General features: G+C 31.1%; 4 protein-coding genes across 4 annotated transcripts; 3 read left to right on the forward strand and 1 right to left on the reverse strand.

Moving 5' to 3' along the window:
• The first annotated feature begins 1,039 nt into the window (after positions 1-1,039).
• Positions 1,040-6,117, forward strand: LOC25491159 (eukaryotic translation initiation factor 5B). Its single transcript, XM_039833554.1, is given in 14 exon segments — positions 1,040-1,198; positions 1,952-2,421; positions 2,522-2,629; positions 2,721-2,821; positions 2,906-2,996; positions 3,098-3,208; positions 3,283-3,348; positions 3,845-3,904; positions 3,993-4,350; positions 4,353-5,219; positions 5,306-5,384; positions 5,454-5,639; positions 5,723-5,789; positions 5,918-6,117. Coding segments are annotated over 10 exon segments (1,476 nt in total). The 5' UTR covers positions 1,040-1,188; the 3' UTR covers positions 4,454-5,219; positions 5,306-5,384; positions 5,454-5,639; positions 5,723-5,789; positions 5,918-6,117.
• On the forward strand, positions 5,033-9,136 carry LOC25491160 (uncharacterized). Its single transcript, XM_039833472.1, has 12 exons — positions 5,033-5,132; positions 5,306-5,384; positions 5,454-5,639; positions 5,723-5,789; positions 5,913-5,975; positions 6,045-6,116; positions 6,442-6,543; positions 6,900-6,974; positions 7,180-7,284; positions 8,396-8,512; positions 8,855-8,911; positions 9,080-9,136. Exons 1-12 carry the CDS (start codon positions 5,033-5,035, stop codon positions 9,134-9,136), a joined length of 1,080 nt encoding a protein of 359 aa, XP_039689406.1.
• Positions 9,137-10,612: 1,476 nt separating this feature from the next.
• On the forward strand, positions 10,613-10,942 carry LOC25491161 (auxin-induced protein 15A). The gene has a single exon (XM_013599030.2). The coding sequence runs from the start codon at positions 10,613-10,615 to the stop codon at positions 10,940-10,942; it is 330 nt and encodes a 109-aa protein (XP_013454484.2).
• A 1,391-nt stretch (positions 10,943-12,333) lies between these two features.
• On the reverse strand, positions 12,334-13,040 carry LOC25491162 (auxin-responsive protein SAUR72). The gene has a single exon (XM_013599031.3). It carries the CDS (start codon positions 12,964-12,966, stop codon positions 12,472-12,474), a length of 495 nt encoding a protein of 164 aa, XP_013454485.1. The 5' UTR covers positions 12,967-13,040; the 3' UTR covers positions 12,334-12,471.
• Positions 13,041-19,326: the final 6,286 nt, after the last annotated feature.

Below are 19,326 nucleotides of genomic sequence, written 5' to 3' on the forward strand. Positions count from 1 at the left end.
ATTACATTACCCTTCATCCAAACACATTCTAAAAGAAGGCTAATTGCATGATACACAAGTGAGATAAGTCTTGCATCATACATACGTTGATTTACACTATTGGATCTATAAATTCCACCATTGAATAAATCTTGCATTATCTCAATAAGAAGAGCAGATAGACGTTCATTCTATGTCCGTCTGAATGCTAGTTATAAATATTTATTTTAAGAAATTTTGATTAGAATTATGGGCCGGTTTGTTATAACTTTTTTTTTTTAAGAGTTTAGTAGTGTAATATATTTTTGGTATAATTTTTTAAACAAAGAAAATTTTAAGGAAAACTTCAAATGAAAAATTCGTTTGAGTACCTTATCTTAAAATATCGTTCTAAGTATTTCATCATTTTGGTATAATTGTTTTTATTCTAAAATTTTAAAAAAAAATCTCTAAAAAAAAGCTATTTCAAATAGGTTTTCATTTTTAAAAATGTCATTTTGAAAAAATATGTGATTTTTCCTACGTCAAAATCTCTTTTATAACTAATATCAACTATGCTTTTTTTTTCTGTGGTGGCCGGGATTTGAACCCCAAACCTTGGGTATACTATACATTGTCCTCACCAACTGAGCTAAGCTCACATGGACAATATCAAATGAGTTTGATATAACTTCTACTCTTTTTGAGTAAATTTTAAAAAAATCCATTTTTAAAATTACAAAGAAAAATATTTTTTCAAAAAATTTAAAACAAACGGGCCCTATATATATTTGTGACTTTTAAATAGTAACAAACTATGGGTTTTTTTTGGGAAAAGTTTGTTACTAACAAACTATGTTTATCTTTTTCAATAACACCAACCAAATAACATTTTCAAAAAAATATTTGTTTAAGAATATAATTGAAATAAATAAAAATCTAACTAAAAAATCTTTTTCTTTTTTTTGAGGGGGCTATAAAAAATCTTATATTATCCTTTTATATATTATTCCAATATATCTATCTAATTAGTTTAATCTCTTATAATTTTTTTTGTTTTGAGCAAACCCTTATACTTTTATATATTGTTATAGATTAGTTTAATCTTTTGTAACGTGCATTATAAGTTTCTGCTTCTTTCTTTGCCTCGTCTCTGTACATTCATTCAATCACCACTGAAATTCTAATTTTGGTTTCTCAGTGAATCGTCGTGGTCCTCCTCCTCCTGTCATGAAGAAAGGTAATGATGGTGATGATGTGCCTTAATCTGTGTTTACGGCTGTTTTTACTTGTTCACTAGCACTGGATTATGCTTAAAAAAACATGCATGCTTATTCTTGATATCATAGCACTCTTGTGTTGACTCCTATTTTCTTTTGATGCTAAAACTCTAATTGCTTCTTGCTTTTTTCTTACCTGACTAACTAGCATAAGAAATATATTAATATATATCAACCTACTTTAGCGCTACCGAGTATAAACCGGTGAACCATCAAATTAGTCTCTGACTTTGCAAAATACTCTCAAATAGATCTTGAGATTATGAATATTTCAAAAAGTCAATTTTACTCATATTAGTCCTTTTGAAAACATATTAGGGCCTAAATTGATAGAAAGTGATTAAATATAGGAATCAAATTGATAGTAAGTTGTTAAAATATAGGGATCTACTTGATAGTGAGGGGTTAAATTTAGGAATCAACTTGACAGTTAATAAAGTCGAGAACCTTTTTGAAATATTCACAATCTCAGAGACATGTTTGAGAGTGTGTTACAAAGTCAGACACTAATTTGGTGGTTTGGTCAAATATAAATTGATGCTACTTCTATGTTTTGACCTAATGATGTTTGGTTTACATTCGTAGCAGCCAACCCCCTCGCCTAGCGGGATAAGGAGCCATGTTTGGCATATACTTCTCTTTACCTTGTAAAATTTATTCTTTTAATTTTTGAACTACTTTTCTGCTCATTTTATTTTGATTTTCCTCCACAGCAAGTGATACAAATGGAACTATTTCCAACCCCATGGGTGAAGAAACTCAAGATAGAAAGCAGGCCAAAGTTGTGGTTGAGGACAAAAAGAAAAACCATGATTCACAACACTCTGCTGTGCCTTGTAAGCCGGGTGATGGGAACCTACGGTCGCCTATTTGCTGCATCATAGGTGATGTCAACACTGGAAAAACCAAGCTTCTGGGTGGTATTCGAGGTAACAATTTTCAAGAAGGCGGTATCGACCAACAGAGTGGCACAACATACTTTCCTGTCCATGGAAGTAGGCGTCTACTGGTTATTGATACCCCAGGCCACCAATCATTCAATAACTCAATTTCTTGGGGTTCAAGTCTATGTGATATTGCAATTTTGGTTGTAGATATTATGCATGGCTTAGACCCAGAAACTGTAGAGTCATTCCGTCTACTAAAAACGAGGAACACACAATTCATTGTTGCATTGAATAAGGTGAGTCACTATTCCACTTTTATGACCCGCTGCTTTCAAATTCCAATATTTGTTCTTTCAGGTTATTCAGTTTTGTCACATGGTTCTTGCAACATTGCAGGTGGACAGGATTTGTGCCTGGCAAACATGTCGTAATGCTCCAATTCGTGAAGCATTGATGCAACAGTATGGGAGTGCTAAATACGAGTTTCGTAGGAGGGTCATTAAGGTAGTAAAAGACGTTTTTTTTTCCTTTCTAAGTTGTGGCAGATTGTTTTTGTTCATGTTTGCCATGCTAATTTTTTTCCTTTTACTTCTAGATTATTTCTCAGTTCAGGATGCTCGGTGTAAATACTCAATTGTATTATGAAAACAAAACAATGGGAGAAACATTCAACATTGTGCCGACAAGTGCAATAAGGTAACTGTGTATTGTCTTTCTTGTAGCCACAACACTCTTTCACTGCCACTCTGTTTGTTCATGTTTTAGTATTTGATATTTCAATGGTGAAGGAATCCCAGACATGTTATTTCTATTGTTTCAGTGGACCCAAAAGACCCAAATTGAGAAATTTACATACAGTGAAGATGTGCAGGTTAGCCGTATTTTCACATATTATTTAAGTGGTTTGAACTCTTGAATGCTTCTTGATTGTTTAACAATAGCGTCTTATCTGTATTTGACTGTGGTTACCAGTGTACTGTTTTGGAAGTCAAGGTTATTGAAGGCTATGGAACTACTATTAATGTTGTTTTAGTTAATGGTGTTCTTCATGAAGGAGATCAAATAGTTGTATCTGGAATGAAGGCAAGCATCTCAGGTTCTAACTACATCTGTTCATACTTGCTTTCTGCCTCTGACTAATAAAGTTTATAATATAGGGTTCAATTGTTACCACAATCCAAGCTTTATTAAGACCTCATCCAGTGAAGGAACTTCTTGTTAAGGTACTGCTATTTCTTTTGCATATGATTAATTTATTTTACCATCAAATTTGTTGCTTGATAGGAAAACAATATAACCTAATTGGTCCATAACTATCTAGTGTGCATGTGGACCAGAGACTCTTTTGGTCTTGGTACTAAAGTATGTTTTGGGTAGGAAAATGGCTTTTAGAATTTTATTGATTTGGTACTAAAGTATGGTTTGGGTAGGAAAATGGCTTTAAGAAATTTGAACGAGCGCAAATAATAAGTGTTGGAAACATAGGACATGACTGTGAGATTCTTAACATTATGCTTAACACGAAGGAACCGAATTATAACAAGTATAGTTGATCATAGTTCATATTACTATGATGGAGAAGTCTTCATTTTTACTGTCATTGGAATTTGGAAGGGATGGGAAACTCCCGTTTAGTCTGAGCTTGAGGGGTCTTCGACAGAGGAGCTGTATTCTATTATTTAGTGTGTTTCCAGCTAAGTAATGGTTGTCTAATTTCAGGGATCGTATATACACGACAAAGAAATCAAAGCTGTGATGGGAATCAAGATTACTGCCCAGGTACTTTATTGAATTATGTTTTTCTTCGGTTCTATGTTTATGAATGTGTAGAGAATCAGAGATTTGATAAGATTTCCTGTTATTGTAGGGACTTGAACATGCTATTGCTGGCTCTAGTTTATATGTGGTGAAGCCTGATGATGATTTAGAATATTTTAAAAAAGCGGCCTTGGAAGACGTGGAGTCGGTCTTGAGCAGGTTTGAGAGGAGTGGCGAGAGCATTTATGTTCAGGCTACAATACCTGGCTCATTATTGAAAAGAGGAGTAATGAATTTTAAGAAAACTCCAGAAGTTAATATTCCTGTCAGTGCTATAGATCATGTACATAAGAAAGATGTGAAGAAGGCCAGTGCAAGAGCAATGCTTGAAAAGAACGTCCAGGAGAATTCTACTATATTGACTACGTTTGATGTCAAAGTCACCCCTGAATATAGGGAACTTGCAAGTGACAGTTTAAGGTTTACACCCACAACATTAAGGAAGAGAAAGGGAAAGAATCTGCTGATGAGGCCGACTTCTCATGCATGGTAGTTAAAATTCGAAATTGAATCGTAAAATCTTATGATCTTGCAAAGTTTCCCTCGGTTTATGAGTAGATGCAAAGTCTACGATCTTTGAAACAACGATTTAACGTTTTAATTACATAAGTATTTTAAGTGTTATGTTGTTGTTATGTGAGTGTTAGTGTTTTAATTAATTACAAAAGTATAATTTCAAGTGTGATTGAAGGTTTTCTTTTGTCTTATGCTATTTTTATATGCATATATTTGAGATTTAAGAATTTTGTTTACCAAATGAAGTCTAAGTCTCTTGGCACATAACTTTTATCAGGCCATGGGAATACTGGGACATAATGTAGAAATGAAGTGTAAGTGTGTATGGTTTTAGTAAAAAATTACTTTGGCTCGCATACTTAACTGTTAATCTACCAGCTTTCAATTATTATTGTTATTTGAATATTGCTTTCAATTATGTTATTCCAATGTAACTATGATAATTAAGTTTAAAAAAAAATAATGGTAAGTATTGGTTAAAATAAATGTTGTATTTAATAGAGAAATGAAGTGTCACCCACCACCTCACCTTATCGTTGTTTGCTGATACTGGTCTGTGTGATGTTGTCCATGATGTCTATGAGAAGCATCAACTGCAATTGCAATTGCAATTGGAACGGTGGTTTATTCCCTTTTCGAATAAAAAATAGTGGTGGCTTCGGAGGAGGAGGAGGTGCAGATAACAATAACAATAAAGCTGCTGCTGCTGCTGCTGCTGCTGATGATAAGAAGAAGAAGAACAACAACAATTCAATTCCTAGTAAGTATCTATCAATTCATATTCATCTCCAACTACTTTCAATTCAATATATAATATAATCAATCAATTCTATTTGTATTTTGTAGAGCAAGCTGCACCGCGTTTAACTTCACAAGTCAATTCCCAAGACATTGACTTTCAACAACGCCTCAACGCTATTAAAAGGTATCATATCAAACTCAACACTTTTGCTTTTCAATTTATCAAAATAAATAATTAAATTATTCTTTCTAGGTCAGCACTTGAACAAAAGAAAGCACAAGATAAAAAACAATTTGGAGCAATTGACTATGATTCACCTATTTCTATTTCTGAGTCAGACAATAAAACAATTTCCTTTGCTACCAAGGTTGGAATAGGTGTAGCTGTTCCAGTCTTTGCTCTCGTTTTTGCTCTTGGAGATTTTCTCCCATCAGGAAGGTTTCATTCAATCTTTTAACTTCTAATTTTCCTTTTTGTGTATGGTTTAAACTGAAATTGAATATCTATCTTTTCCTTTTTAGTCCCAACGAAGACAACATTGCTTTGGTCAATGATAAATTGTCAGACATGGATAAAACTGCTCTTCAGGTATAGTGTCTTTATTGAAAGAAATATATTTCAATATGTCTCTTCTAATCCTTCAAATTTAAGCATTACACTCAATCAAAACTACAGAATCATTGACAATATATATTTCCTCAAATCTGGCAGAGTAGGCTTAAGGAATTTGAAGCAACATTAAGCAACTCCCCAAGAGATCCAACTGCTCTCGAAGTAAGTAGTGGATGCTAGTTATGTTCTGCTAATTTCTGTGTCTCTAGATATATTTGAAAGGGTTTTCAGGGAGCTGCAGTAACTTTGGCAGAACTAGGAGAGTATGCAAGAGCTGCTTCTCTACTTGATGATTTGACAAAGGTTAGTATTATATGGATATTTTGTCAAAATTGCCTATTATTTGTTGAAAACTATCTTCATTCTCGGGAACTATTTCTTATGTAGGACCTGTAATTTACTGCTAATAATTTGGACGTCATTTGTATTTATTTACTTTTTAATTAGATGAAACATGATCAGTATATTTTCTGATTTATTTTAATTAGAGATTGTAATGTAATCACGTTATACATTTAATCTTCTGAGGATTTCCTCATGCTATTCTGACTAAAATCCTTTTTCAAAAATATTTAGCGCTCATGCTTTTTAATCATTTGTTGAACTGATTTTTTTTTTGTGTTCCAAGGAAAAACCAAATGATGCTGATGCTTTTCGTTTGCTTGGAGAAGTAAAGTATGAACTCAAAGATTATGAAGGGAGTATTGCTGCATATAAAAGTTCAGCAAAGGTCAGTCTTTTGAGCGACTTCAAACACTTTTTATGGGTGGATGTCCTAAACGACTGTCAAAACTAAATGGTTACAGCTTACTTCTTGTAAAGATGCCTAGAATTCTGTTCATTCTGCAATTTAGATTGGGATTTAATGATCTAATTTTTTAGCTTTTTTTTTTACTTGTTAAGATTTTTAAGTTCTTTACCTGCTTTTGGACTAGCCATTCTATAAATGAGTACATTCATGTGACCCAGAGGTTAAAACTGTAGTGCACAACAAGAGACTATGGTTACTAAATCTTAGGGATTAATTGTTTTAGGCTTAGTTGTTTCACGTAGTGTTATCCATAAATATTTGGTTGATCCTAATAGGTATCTGAAGATATCAAATTTGAAGTTCTACGTGGCCTTACCAATTCATTACTTGCTGCCAAGAAGCCAGACGAGGTTTGTCATCTTGATAATCTATTCTTCAGATGAATGTGCTGCACAAATAAACTTCTAATTGGTTGCTTATCTTAGTCTTTAGTGTATAACAATCATCAGATTTCGCAAATGGTCATTCTGTTCTCAATGCTCATATTTTATCTAAATACAGTGGGTCTAATGGAAGTTGAATTAACATTATATTTTTCAATTCTTTCTTCAACAGGCTGTTCAATTACTTTTGGCCTGTCGTGAGCGTCTGAGTTCAGAAGATTTAAGCAAAAAAACTGATAGCAGCCCAACAGACTCGCAGAAGCTGGATCCAATTCAAGTAAATTCCTCACTATTTAGAAAGTGAACAAGATATTATTCTCTTTTGTAAGGTCTTGCTATAGGTCTAAAATATTTAAAGATCAAATAATTTAAAACAAAATATTGTTTTAGTACATAAACCTGAAAATATTTTTTTCGCAAATACAACTACACAACTCCTTTATATCAGCACCATGACTAAAACTGATATCATTTCTTTTATTTATTTTTGGTTGGGACCAGTATTTTATCAATAAACGTATCAGTTAGGTCTTAATTATTTATACTGTCCTGCTGTTATTTTATCGAATTTCATCATTTCTAGTAAATAAGAAAACACAATTCAACCCCCCCTTGTGTTTTCATTATTGCCGTTTCATCGGTACCATGTTAGATTTATAGGGTTACCGAAGAAGGAAACTATCTAGGTTTTAATTTGCGGTCGCTGATGCAGTTGTGACCACTGCGATTGCGGGGATTGCATCTGTTGTGATGTGCATTGCGGTTGTTGCGGCATGAATTTATTTTTTATTAGCATCAAATTTCATAATTTATTACTTATAACTCATGTCTCCTATTTTTTCTGTAAAATGTCATAGTTATCCAATTATCAACTCTCCATCAATTTAAAATATCTCTAACCATTATAAAATACACGCTAAATCTATGATATGAAGGAAAAGAAACATATAAAACAATTTGTGTAATCACTACATAGTCCGTTGCGATCCAGCCGTTACACCCACTACGTTGCGGTTGTGGACATTGCTGCAACCTCAATATTGTGGCCACATCACATGATGTGGTCCGCAATTTGAAACCCTGGAAACAATAAGTATTCATAAACTACTACTCTTTTATGATCGGTTGATGTAACAATAAGGTAACCTAGCAATCATATTTATACTAACGCTTCAGTAAAAATCGCAAAAAATAAAACTTATAACCTTATCTTTATACATTATTGAAAAGTTTAGTTTGAATCTTTTGTCTTGCTTTCGGGGATTTTCGTTGATTTCACGATCTCAATGTACATACATACAAGGTCTTCCTTTCATAGAAAACATTTTGTCTGTATATTTTGCATTGCTTTCTTTAATATATTTTCTTTTTATTATTGTGATACTCAGGTTGAATTACTTCTAGGGAAAGCCTATTCAGATTGGGGCCATGTCGGTGATGCCATAGCTATTTATGATCAGCTCATATCAACTCACCCTGATGATTTTCGTGGATATTTGGCCAAGGTCTATATTTTCTCTCATTTAATCACTAACCATGGAGTTATCGTTTCTTTTCATTGTGAATCAAATTGAAGAAAAGGATATAGTTATCAATGAAGATGTATATTATTGCAAATGTGTAGTCAGAAGTTTTTACTGAACATAGTTTAAGCATGTCGTTCCTTTTCATTTTGTGGTTGGTGTATAATTAAATTCATTCCTTTCGCTTTGACCATGGACTGTAAGTAACACTGATTTCTCAAGATTGATGTGAAAATATTTTCAAAAACACTAAAGCATGTTGACATTCTAAAACATTATGCTAGCATCTTTTAAATACATGATATTAATATTTTGCTTTTGCAGGGAATCATCCTCAAAGAAAACAAAAACATTGGAGATGCTGAGAGGATGTTCATTCAAGTAAGTTTATGAATTGAACTTGCACGACCGAGAATATATGGAATAATGTTAAAATAACATATATAGCGTAAATTTGCATTTATCTGCTTATAAGCGAGATTGATGACTGGAAAATTGATTTTTCTTGTTTAAAAAAATTCTGATTGCAGTTGTAACCTTTCTGTGCAGGCTAGGTTCTTTGCACCAGATAAAGCTAAAGCACTCGTGGACCGTTATTCAAGATAATAGCTTATCTTGACATTGATTATGATGGTATGCTTTGTATAATAGAAACAATATGTCTTTAAACAGATAATACAAAAACGAACCTCTTTTCCATACTGCAGTTTCACAGAAAGTATAAATCCAATATTTCCCCATTAAGTAGAAGCTATGGTCATTAGATAGAGTGTTACAAAATTGTGGTTAGCTATTCTATATGTAATTAGGCCCACGAACTTCCAATTAAAATAAGTATATAGTTCTTCACTTCAAAAAATCGTTATAGGTTTAAAGATATGTTTTTCCACAAATTAATTTCAAAATTATACTAGAAATATTTATACAAAAATTATATTTTAAATTTTTGTAGTTATTGTAAAATTCTTCTAATATTTCTTTTTCAATAAGTATGTGATGAGAAGTTTTTCTAAACAAGTAAACACTCAATTTAGTCTCTAAAAGAACATAAATTATTTAAATCTCTTTGACTCTTACTAGGCTTAGGTGGTTTGGACATGTAGAGAAACATTTAGAGATTAATGAGTTCGATTGTAATATGATTTCTAATAGAACATTATGGTGTAATTTGACGTATTTCTCCTTTAATTATGTTGTGTTGTCGTATTTTTTGCCATAAAAGACACTGATTTTTCTCCTTTAATTATGTTGTGTTGTCGTATTTTTTGCCATAATAGACACTGATTTGGCATAGTAATGTTATTATAACTTACCGTCATTTAGGTCCCTAAAAGACACTTATATTATGATATGTTTTCTATTAGCATATAAATATCCTAATGACTAAAGCGTCTTCTCGAAATTTATTAAGTTAATTTTCTTTCGTTATAATTTTAAAAGCATTGGTGCCTTGCATGTTGTTAAGTCACAAATGTAACATGCATGTATAAAGAAATGATAACGACGTGCATGTTATGAGAGTGAAAAATCCTATTTAAAAAACCTTTAAAAGATATATTTCAAAAGACTTATTCGGTATAGATAAATAAATTAAAAAACAGCATGAGAAGTCGTTACTAGAAGAATGATATCTCCATTGTTAACCAATGATTGAGCTATAAGATCGTGAGGTAGATAAGGGGTTGAGAAACATAGGCTCACAATGATGAACCAATTAATTAATGGTTCCCCTTCCTCAAAACTACATGCAACCAATTCCTTATTATAAATAAATAAACTAACATGTAGTCGAGCATTCAAATTTTCAACCATATTTCTCTCTCTAATAAAATTATCAGTTATTGTATATATTGGTTAAGTTCCATTGAAGGAAGGGGAGGAAAAGGTTTACTTTTCCTCTTCTATGTCACTAAAATATTTAGATTTACAAATCAATAAATAAATTTGAAAATGAAAGTTGGTGGGATTTCCATATCCACTTCAAAGCTGGCAATGCCTATCAATCTCAATAGCAAAACTGCGTCATATTATTCATTTCGCCGATCAAAGATGACGACGACGACGCCAAAAAAACATTTATTAATGGAAGCCAGAGAATCTTCGGATGGCATCGGAAACCGGAAGATGAGCAAGGTTCCGAAAGGATACGTTGCCGTTTATGTTGGACCGGAGTTTAGAAGGTTTGTGATTCCAATAAGGTTCTTGAGCATGGCTGAGGTGAAGGAGTTGATGGATGATATAGCTGAGGAGTTTGGTTGTGATTATCACGCTGATGGTGCTCTTCATATTCCATGTGATGAAGATTATTTTCGCAATGTTTTGATTAATTGTTTTGCAACACAAGGCAGGGTATCTTCTAAGAATCATAAGATCAAACTTGGTAATAAGAATGCCTTGATTTACAGTCATTAATTAATTCATATAATCCCCTAAAAAGAAAAAATCATATAATGGGGAGTCTTAATTTATTTATTATTAGAATCATATTCAATTCTCAAATAATGTATATGATATGACAGAAACATGCTTTTGTAAATAGAATGTGTACAGATCAAATTGTGTGAATAGTATCCAAATTCAATATAAAAAATTGTTTGAATATTTTTGTGTCCAAATTCGATACAGTGCCTAAAATTGTTTGAATGAATTTAAATTTGTGTAGCATTAAGAGCATGATATGACAACTACTACCTACTATGGAGAACATCATAACAATTCATTTATAAGAGCATGTTATTATTCTCTTCGTCCCAAAATGAGTAATCTAGTTGATTGTTTCATCTATTAGTTAAAACTATAAAAAGTTGATATTTTGAAAATATTCATAGTGATCAATCCAAAAATTTCTTATATGTTATCATTTGTCTTTTATATATTAGTAGAAAATTATATTCAAAGTATAAATAATGCACATATTCAAATTAGATCACTTGTTTTAGAACAAAATTAGTAATTATAGATATAATGCGGGATCCACTTAAAGCAAATTAAGAACATAAAAGTGTTCTATGCAATGGACTAAAAAGACGAGGGAAAAGGTTTATAAATCCTACGTGGCCTGGTTTTGAGTCCACAAAAAGAACTTAATGACATATATATATATATATATATAACTTTTGTGATAAATATTGAAGGTTTAAAATAAAGATGGTACTTACCGTTGGGTGCTCCATATATCCTTATATAATACTATAAATACAAGTTGGATTAAAGCACAAGATCAAGATATATACATCACATGTATATATTAAAGCAAGTTGGATTCATTAATCAGTGGAAGGAAGGGTACAGACCGAAAATATCGGATCAAGAGTGGCACAACCTTAGTTTATGTGAATCCACCTGGGAATCAACCTCATTCTATGTCTATTATTTTTTTTGACTCAAACATCTTTAATTTGTTGAAAGGGGTATTTAATGTGTATTACTACATCTTTTTCCATAGTTGATTCAGCTTTTCATATCAAAGTATATGATGAAATATGATCTAAATATGTGTTTATAAATGGTTACACATTTTGCTTTATAAACCGATTTTGTAACGTTTGAATTAAATTCAACCCGAAATTTTAAGAATATGCGTATTTTTTTACTGGTGTAATACAAATTTTCTATTTTGTGTAAACTATATATATTGCAATAGGCTTCTTTTTTTTTTTTCTTTTACTAAATTGCAATATATGAGATTATTTTGCCTATAATTAATATCTATATATACTCGATCAATATATATGGTACATAGCTAGCTTGTCCAACAATTCCATTCAAAGAGAACCTTAATTATCTAATATACATAGCTCTGCTTAAAAAACAAAAATATATAGCATTATTATGAAACATAATGGATTAACAATTGTCACTTCTTTTTAATCAATCAACATTGCCTTTCACATATCAAAAGAAAAACTAGAAAAGCATACATAAATAAGAATTAATTAATATCATCTACAAACTTGAGCATGATGAGTGGGAGTAACATCACAATTCTCTCCACCAAATCCAAACTCATGCAAGTTTAAGGCTTCTTTTTTATCTTCCACAACCTTCAATATTTTCTCAAACATTGATACTTGACATGGAATTTTGAGCACACCCTCTTGTTGGAAACCAAACTCCTCTTCAGCTTCTTGTAGCAACACCTCAAATGCTTGATGTTTAAGGTAATCCATTGGAATAATGAATCTCTTGAGCTCTTTCCCAACACAAACAGCTAGAAAACCTTTTGGAACTATGTCCACATTGGAATTGGAATTGGAAATGGAAATAGAAACATCTGTGAATGACAAAGTTCTTTTCAAAAACTTGATTCCTTTATTGCCACTGCTGCTACTACTTGATGAGTTGTTGGAAGCATTTGCAGCAACCTTTTTCCATTTCTTCAGGATTTGTTGAAGCCTAACAATATCTGTTATCTTGTTAGACTTCTTTGAATCCATCAATGCAATATGGTTATATTGTTTCTGTTCTTACCTTATATTTTATGTAGACAGATTTGAGTGTGTGGAGTACTATGATTCTCATGTGATTGTGAGTGATAGCGTAATCATTTATAAGCTGAAGTTGCACAACTTGCTTTTTGAATACGTATTTCCTGCCATAGGGAATCCTCGCATTCACACGCAGTCAGCACATTATAGTCGTTAAATCAAGATCAGACAATTGAAATTTTAATGCAAATATTAACCTTTATAAAATTAAATTATAAAATTTAAAATCTGAACCATTCAATTTTAATATAATGATCATTGATGTGTCAATTGTGTGAATGTGAGAAAAATTCACAATTTTATTTTTTATTTTTTCTAGTTTCCCACATATGGGTCTCTCTATTAATTATAAGAGAAATGATATTTGCACAATCATTTTGTACAACTTTTGTGACAATTTTCTCCCTCATACTCACACTGTATTTTTATTTTCTCTCTCTATTACTTTGATTTTCGTGTCAATACATATTTTTCTTTGTAAAAACATGATTGTCTATTTGGTTGTCAAGCAAATAGATGTTCAAATAACACTACTTTAATTATAATCATACTTGAGACATTTCACACACTAAAGGTACATACATTTCCTAATTGGGATTGAACCTTTATGTTTGTATTTTTATTTTTTACAACCTTCCTGTATTATTTTTTTTGGTTACACAACCTTCCTGTATTTATTATATCCTTTATTTTATTCCTACATGCATCATGAAAGTGATAAATTACTGGTGAGTCCGTGAATTAGTTGGATTTAAATTGGATGTAGAGAGTAGAGTTAGTATAAAAAATAAAAAATTGTTATCGAATCATAGTTATCAGATTACTGCTCACAAAAAAAATTATCAAATCATTTAAATTGCTGGATTAATCATATATTACTTTAAAAGTCACATGCATATATAACTTATAGATTTCAGAACCAAAAAAAAACTTATAGGAGTATGAATTAACCGATGGTGTATAAAAGTCAAACTCATACCGGTGTAAACCGTTAAAGGCATATCAAATGTATCATAAATTAAAAGTATATACTCCAATCCATGTGTCTGATGAAGACTTGAGATTTTGAAGTGTATTTTTTTTAAAGTTTTAACTTTGATTCGTCAGATATCAACTTTGTATCCATAAAATGTTTAAATATTTATATTCTGGACTTTCCTCTTGTCAAAAAAAAATATTATGGACTTTCTTGGAATATGAAAATTCAAGTTAACTATATACTTCTTCCAATCTTAATTAAACAATTTTTTACTTTCTAAACTCATTGAATTAATGATTTATATGATCTTCCAATCTTAATTAAACAATTTTTTACTTTCTAGACTCATTGAATCAATGATTTATATGATCTATATTCATTTAATTAAGATTGGATATAAAATATTATTTTTGGTACATTTATGCATAAAATAAACATATTGTACTATATATTTTTTTTTTTTTGTCAAGTAGTATAGTGGCTAGAACTCACACAATTAAATTGTGGACAAGTGGAGTGTCCGGGGTTCGAACCCCAACCCCTGCATATAATATAATATGTAAATATCCTTACCAAAAATTTAATCTATATACATCAACTTTTCAATAACTTTTTTGTTTTGTTTATATTTCATTCTCGAAAGAGTATATCTTATGCATGCATATTTGTTTAATCCAGATGTTTAGACCATGTTAAACAGTTTTGCTACTTGAACTTTAAAAACAAATCACAAACTTCAAAGGCGCATCTCATTAATTAGGATCATTTTGTTTTTCTTTTTCAAGAACATGTCCATCATGCCTTTCTCCCTTGAAAATCAATCAATGACTCAGGTTTTTTTTTTCTTGTGAGGCTATATAGCATCTTACTTAGTTTATGATTTATGAAAACCGGGTGTAAATAAGTATACTGACAAATCTCTTTTAGGATGTTTTAGAATTCTTCAAATGATTTGCACGATTATGTAAAGCGTATTGATCAATAATAATTTATTGAATAAAGTGTATTTTAGAATTCTTTCATTTAATCTTGTGTACTAAAGTTCTCTCATTTACTCTTATGCACAATTATGTTTTAGGATTTGAATAAGTGTCATATATGTTTGGTAAAAAAATGTGAACAAAAGAATATATCTACAAAAATAAATATTGCATGGATGTTCCTCTAAAAAAATTATGGAATGGATGATGATTAGCATATTAGACTTGCTTGAGCTATTGGAGTTTTCACTTTTCCTTTAATTTTATGTGAAAGTTCTGGTACCTTTGATGTCTAGTTGAGTTTGTATCTATATCTAATCATTCAAATATTATAGCATATTTTTATATTAATTTATTTTAAAATACATTAAAATTTTGAATAAATTTTGCCCAAAGGTACCCCAATCAAACTTCAAACTACCTAGTAAGTTAACTTTTTAGAGAATTTAATGTTGTTACTTGTTTACATTTATTTAGACTTATACTATTAGTTACAAAAGAAAAATGATCTTGGAAAAAAACATCTTTTTTTATAATTTTTCTTTTTACGTAAGTTGGGTATCCTTTATGTGCAATTTGTGGATATTAATCATTTGAGTTGGCGGCAACTCACACTAAAAGTTTTAACTGCTGCATGTTAGTGAAAAAAAACCGTGTCATATCATCAGACTTTTTTTTAAATTTTTTTTTTTTCTTATAAATTTTAAAATATAGAAGAAACTTCTTTTTCCAAAGGAACATATACGTGCCAAGCGATGAGCCGTCCGTGGTTCTTTGTTTCTCCATCATATCATATCAAATTCACAAAAACATATCATAATAATGTATCAATCAATTATCAATATTCAATCATTTATTTCATATATCATCATCTATGTGCAGAATTTATTGATATTTTACTTTAAATATTGTCCGGTGTAGGAAAGATACTGATTACTAATTCAACTTTCTTATTTTTATTTGGTCAGTTATGTGTATGTAGATGATTATTTATTTGCAACTTGAATATATTATTTCATATTTGCTTTATTGGATGCTTACAAGATCTCAGAAGGTGGTGCTCTGTTATTTCCATGTGAATTGCCCATTGATTTATCCAACAAACTAATATTAAAACTCTAAGCCAGCAGATTGAAATGGTGATCTTATCAATAAAATCATATATTATCTTTTAATTCTTTATATTATATATTTGGTTGACTCACCCCTAAATGATTAATCATCGTATACCGTACTAAGATTTCTATTTGCAGCATTCATTTCCATTAAAAGAATATTGTACTCTGCCTTGACCATGTTCTCTCTTCACTCCTACCTACATCTTAGGCATGTTTGGTTTGCAAAATTATTTTATGTTTTTATTTTGTATTATAAACAGATTGTCATTTTCAAGTTCTTAAAAAGTATGTTTATTTGACTTTTATTTTTTACTTTTAAGAAAGAAAACAATCAAACTGAATTTGTTTCGTAATTTTGACTATCATTTTCCAAAGGATCAAGTTCAATAGTGTTAGGCGTATGAGGTATGTTAGAAAAATTAAAGTTCCACATAGAATAAAGATAACGTCTAAAATGATTTATAAAGATGTGGCACTACTTATCTTACATGTCAATTGTAAGAATTAATTAGATTTAGAATGTTGTATAGATGTCTATTTGCCAGGTTGTCCACCTAAACCGTTATCTGAGAAAAAATTGACGACTTTGGCGGACATGTTTTTGTTAGGCTGGGTGTTGGGGTGTAGTGAATATGCTTGGAAGTGGAGGAGGATGTTGTTGGCTTGGGAGGAAGAACACGTGAGGGAGTGTACGAATCTGTTATCTTCTATTGTTTTGTAGGAAGATTTGGACTTTGGAGAATAGGTGGGTTTGACAATTACATCTGTCAAGCTCCTTCATTGTAAGCAGTGCTTATTGTGGGTCATTTTGTTACCGTGAATTGGGGAGTTATTGTGGATCGTTTTGATTATTTTTGTTGTTTAGGTGGTTTCTTAAAGTAGGCATGTTTAACTTTGAAGATTATTTGGCTTAGTTGTGCATAAGTCATTTGGAAAGAAAGAAATAAGCGTGTTTTTCAGCATGAGGAGGATCATTTGAATTATTTTGTGAAAAAGTTAAACTTCAGTCATATTGATGGTTGAAAGTTAAATATGCTACTTTCGTATTTTTGTTACCATTACTACCGGTGACTTAACCCCCTTCAGTGTTTAATAGTTGTTTCATAGTTGTTTTCCTTTGTTGCTTTGTTAGTGTTTTGTTCTGCAATATAACATTGTAAAAAAATTAAGTCTTCCTCTGACACTTCTTGTGCGGGAAAGATTTGTTTGGTTAATATATTTATTCACTTTTTCAAAAGAATACCTAGACCATCTCAATCTCGAAAAATATAAAAACTAGAAAATTCACTTATGAGAGCTTGGGCATGTTATTACTACTTACTAGGATACGAAACAATGGAGAGAAAGAGATTTAAAATTGAATTTTGAGACCTTATATTGTGTGAAGATGATGGTTAATGCACAATAAAATTTAAAATAATAAAAATAAATGACTTAGATATCAATAAGTTCAAAATCAACCTCCCTCAAAAAAAAAAAAGTTCAAAATCAACCATCACCATTTTATTTCATTTTTATTTTCCGATCCATTTAAGTAGTAAAAAATACTCTAAAATGCATAATAAATGGGTTGAAGTTGCGACTACGCAGCCAATATCAATCCCAACAATACAAAGTGAGTTGATTTTTTTTTTTTAAGAAGGTGAGTTGAAAATTATATTTTGCATTATGTGACACATTATATCAACAAATATTTAAATTTATATTTTGAAAGTTCCTCCCACGTAATTTGCTTATTTGTGAATGAAATGATTTTTTTAGGGTGAGTTGAAAATTTCAAAAGTTCTAGATTTAAAATCGAAAATTTAAATTTCAAAAACAAAATTCAAATCCATGCAGTAAGACAAAAAATAAAGATTGCTAGTTAGGAAACATCTTTATGTGTATGGATGGAGGTGGCATTTAACATGGAAAAGGTGAATCTTTTTCCACCATGAGAAAGTTTTTTCTAACCATTAGATTAAAAGGGAATACTGATCTTATTATAGGTTGTCTACACTGTATATTTTTTCTCACTAGCATCAACCTCTCAATATCATTCACAGACTTATTATTATTATTACTGTTTGTCTCAAGGATAAGATCATATCTTCAACATTTACTGCAGAAATCAAAAGAACACATACAAACAAAATTATAGTTAAAAAAGAAGAGAAATGAATTGTGGAATCAGATCTATATGAATAAGTAAAAATGCAAATTTAATGTTTTTATTTTCTTTTCTAGTTGTTTGGTTTCAAGCTTTCTGAAAAAATCAATTGAAGAAAACATAAGCCGTAGAAGACGACCGAAAACTCACCGGCGATGTGTCTAGAATGAAAGAAGAAGTGATTCAATAGAGAGAACTTGTGATGAGGATGACATATCCCGTGTTTGTTTTCCTTCAGCAATTTAAAGGTTGCCGGAAATAGCCTCTAAAGGGGATAATTGTTATTTTTTATTTTTTTTTAGATCAGACAACAAACACATAATTGAAGAAGTGAAATAGAAGTAGAGTAAGATTTAGACTTTAGAGTAATGTGGGATGCACAAGCTAGAAGAAAGAAGAACGATAAATGAGGGTAAGAAAATGTGCAGCGGTGCTGTTAAGTGATGAGCATATAAGATATAGGCTCAAATCAATGGTTTAGGGGGTGGCTCGGAGGAGGTGGTGGTGGTTCCATTGGTGAGGTTGAAGAAAGTGAGAAGAAAGATATAGTGTGGATAGCTTATAGTAAAATCAATGTTCCCTATCCATCTAGGTGTGTGTTCACATGGGAAAGGTTAATCCTTTCCCACCATGGGAAAGTTGGATTCAATGATTAGATTAAGTGAAGAACATATTCTTAACATGCTCTCTCAACACTAGATTTTTCTTCACACTATCTTCCAATAATTTAAAAATTCTGAAAATTAATTTTCAAAAATTAAAAAAATCGAAAAAAAATCAGATAATTTTTTCTTTAAATTCTGTAATCAGAGCATGTTAAGAATATGTTCTTCACTTAATCTAATCATTGAATCCAACTTTCCCATGGTGGGAAAGGATTAACCTTTCCCATGTGAAATGCCACCATCAATCTAATGCTTAAAAAAAACTTTTCCATGATGGAAAATGATTCACCTTCCTATGTTAAATGCCACCTTGATATGGTAAGTGTATATTGTGCGAGAAGTGATTTTGGAAATGAGATTGTATGGGGAAGAGTTCTGGCCCATGTAGTTCCTTGTCTCTATCTTAGTTTGAGTGATA

Source organism: Medicago truncatula, chromosome 4, assembly GCF_003473485.1.
Source record: "Medicago truncatula cultivar Jemalong A17 chromosome 4, MtrunA17r5.0-ANR, whole genome shotgun sequence".
NCBI lineage: Eukaryota > Viridiplantae > Streptophyta > Magnoliopsida > Fabales > Fabaceae > Medicago > Medicago truncatula.

Coding starts and splice junctions, on each gene's coding strand:
- LOC25491160 (XM_039833472.1), top strand. CDS start 5,033: ATGTCTATGAGAAGCATCAACTGCAATTGCAATTGCAATTGGAACGGT. Junction 6,975..7,179: donor CTGCCAAGAAGCCAGACGAG/GTTTGTCATCTT, acceptor TTTCTTCAACAG/GCTGTTCAATTACTTTTGGC. Junction 8,912..9,079: donor CTGAGAGGATGTTCATTCAA/GTAAGTTTATGA, acceptor CTTTCTGTGCAG/GCTAGGTTCTTTGCACCAGA.
- LOC25491161 (XM_013599030.2), top strand. CDS start 10,613: ATGGAAGCCAGAGAATCTTCGGATGGCATCGGAAACCGGAAGATGAGC.
- LOC25491162 (XM_013599031.3), bottom strand. CDS start 12,966: ATGGATTCAAAGAAGTCTAACAAGATAACAGATATTGTTAGGCTTCAA.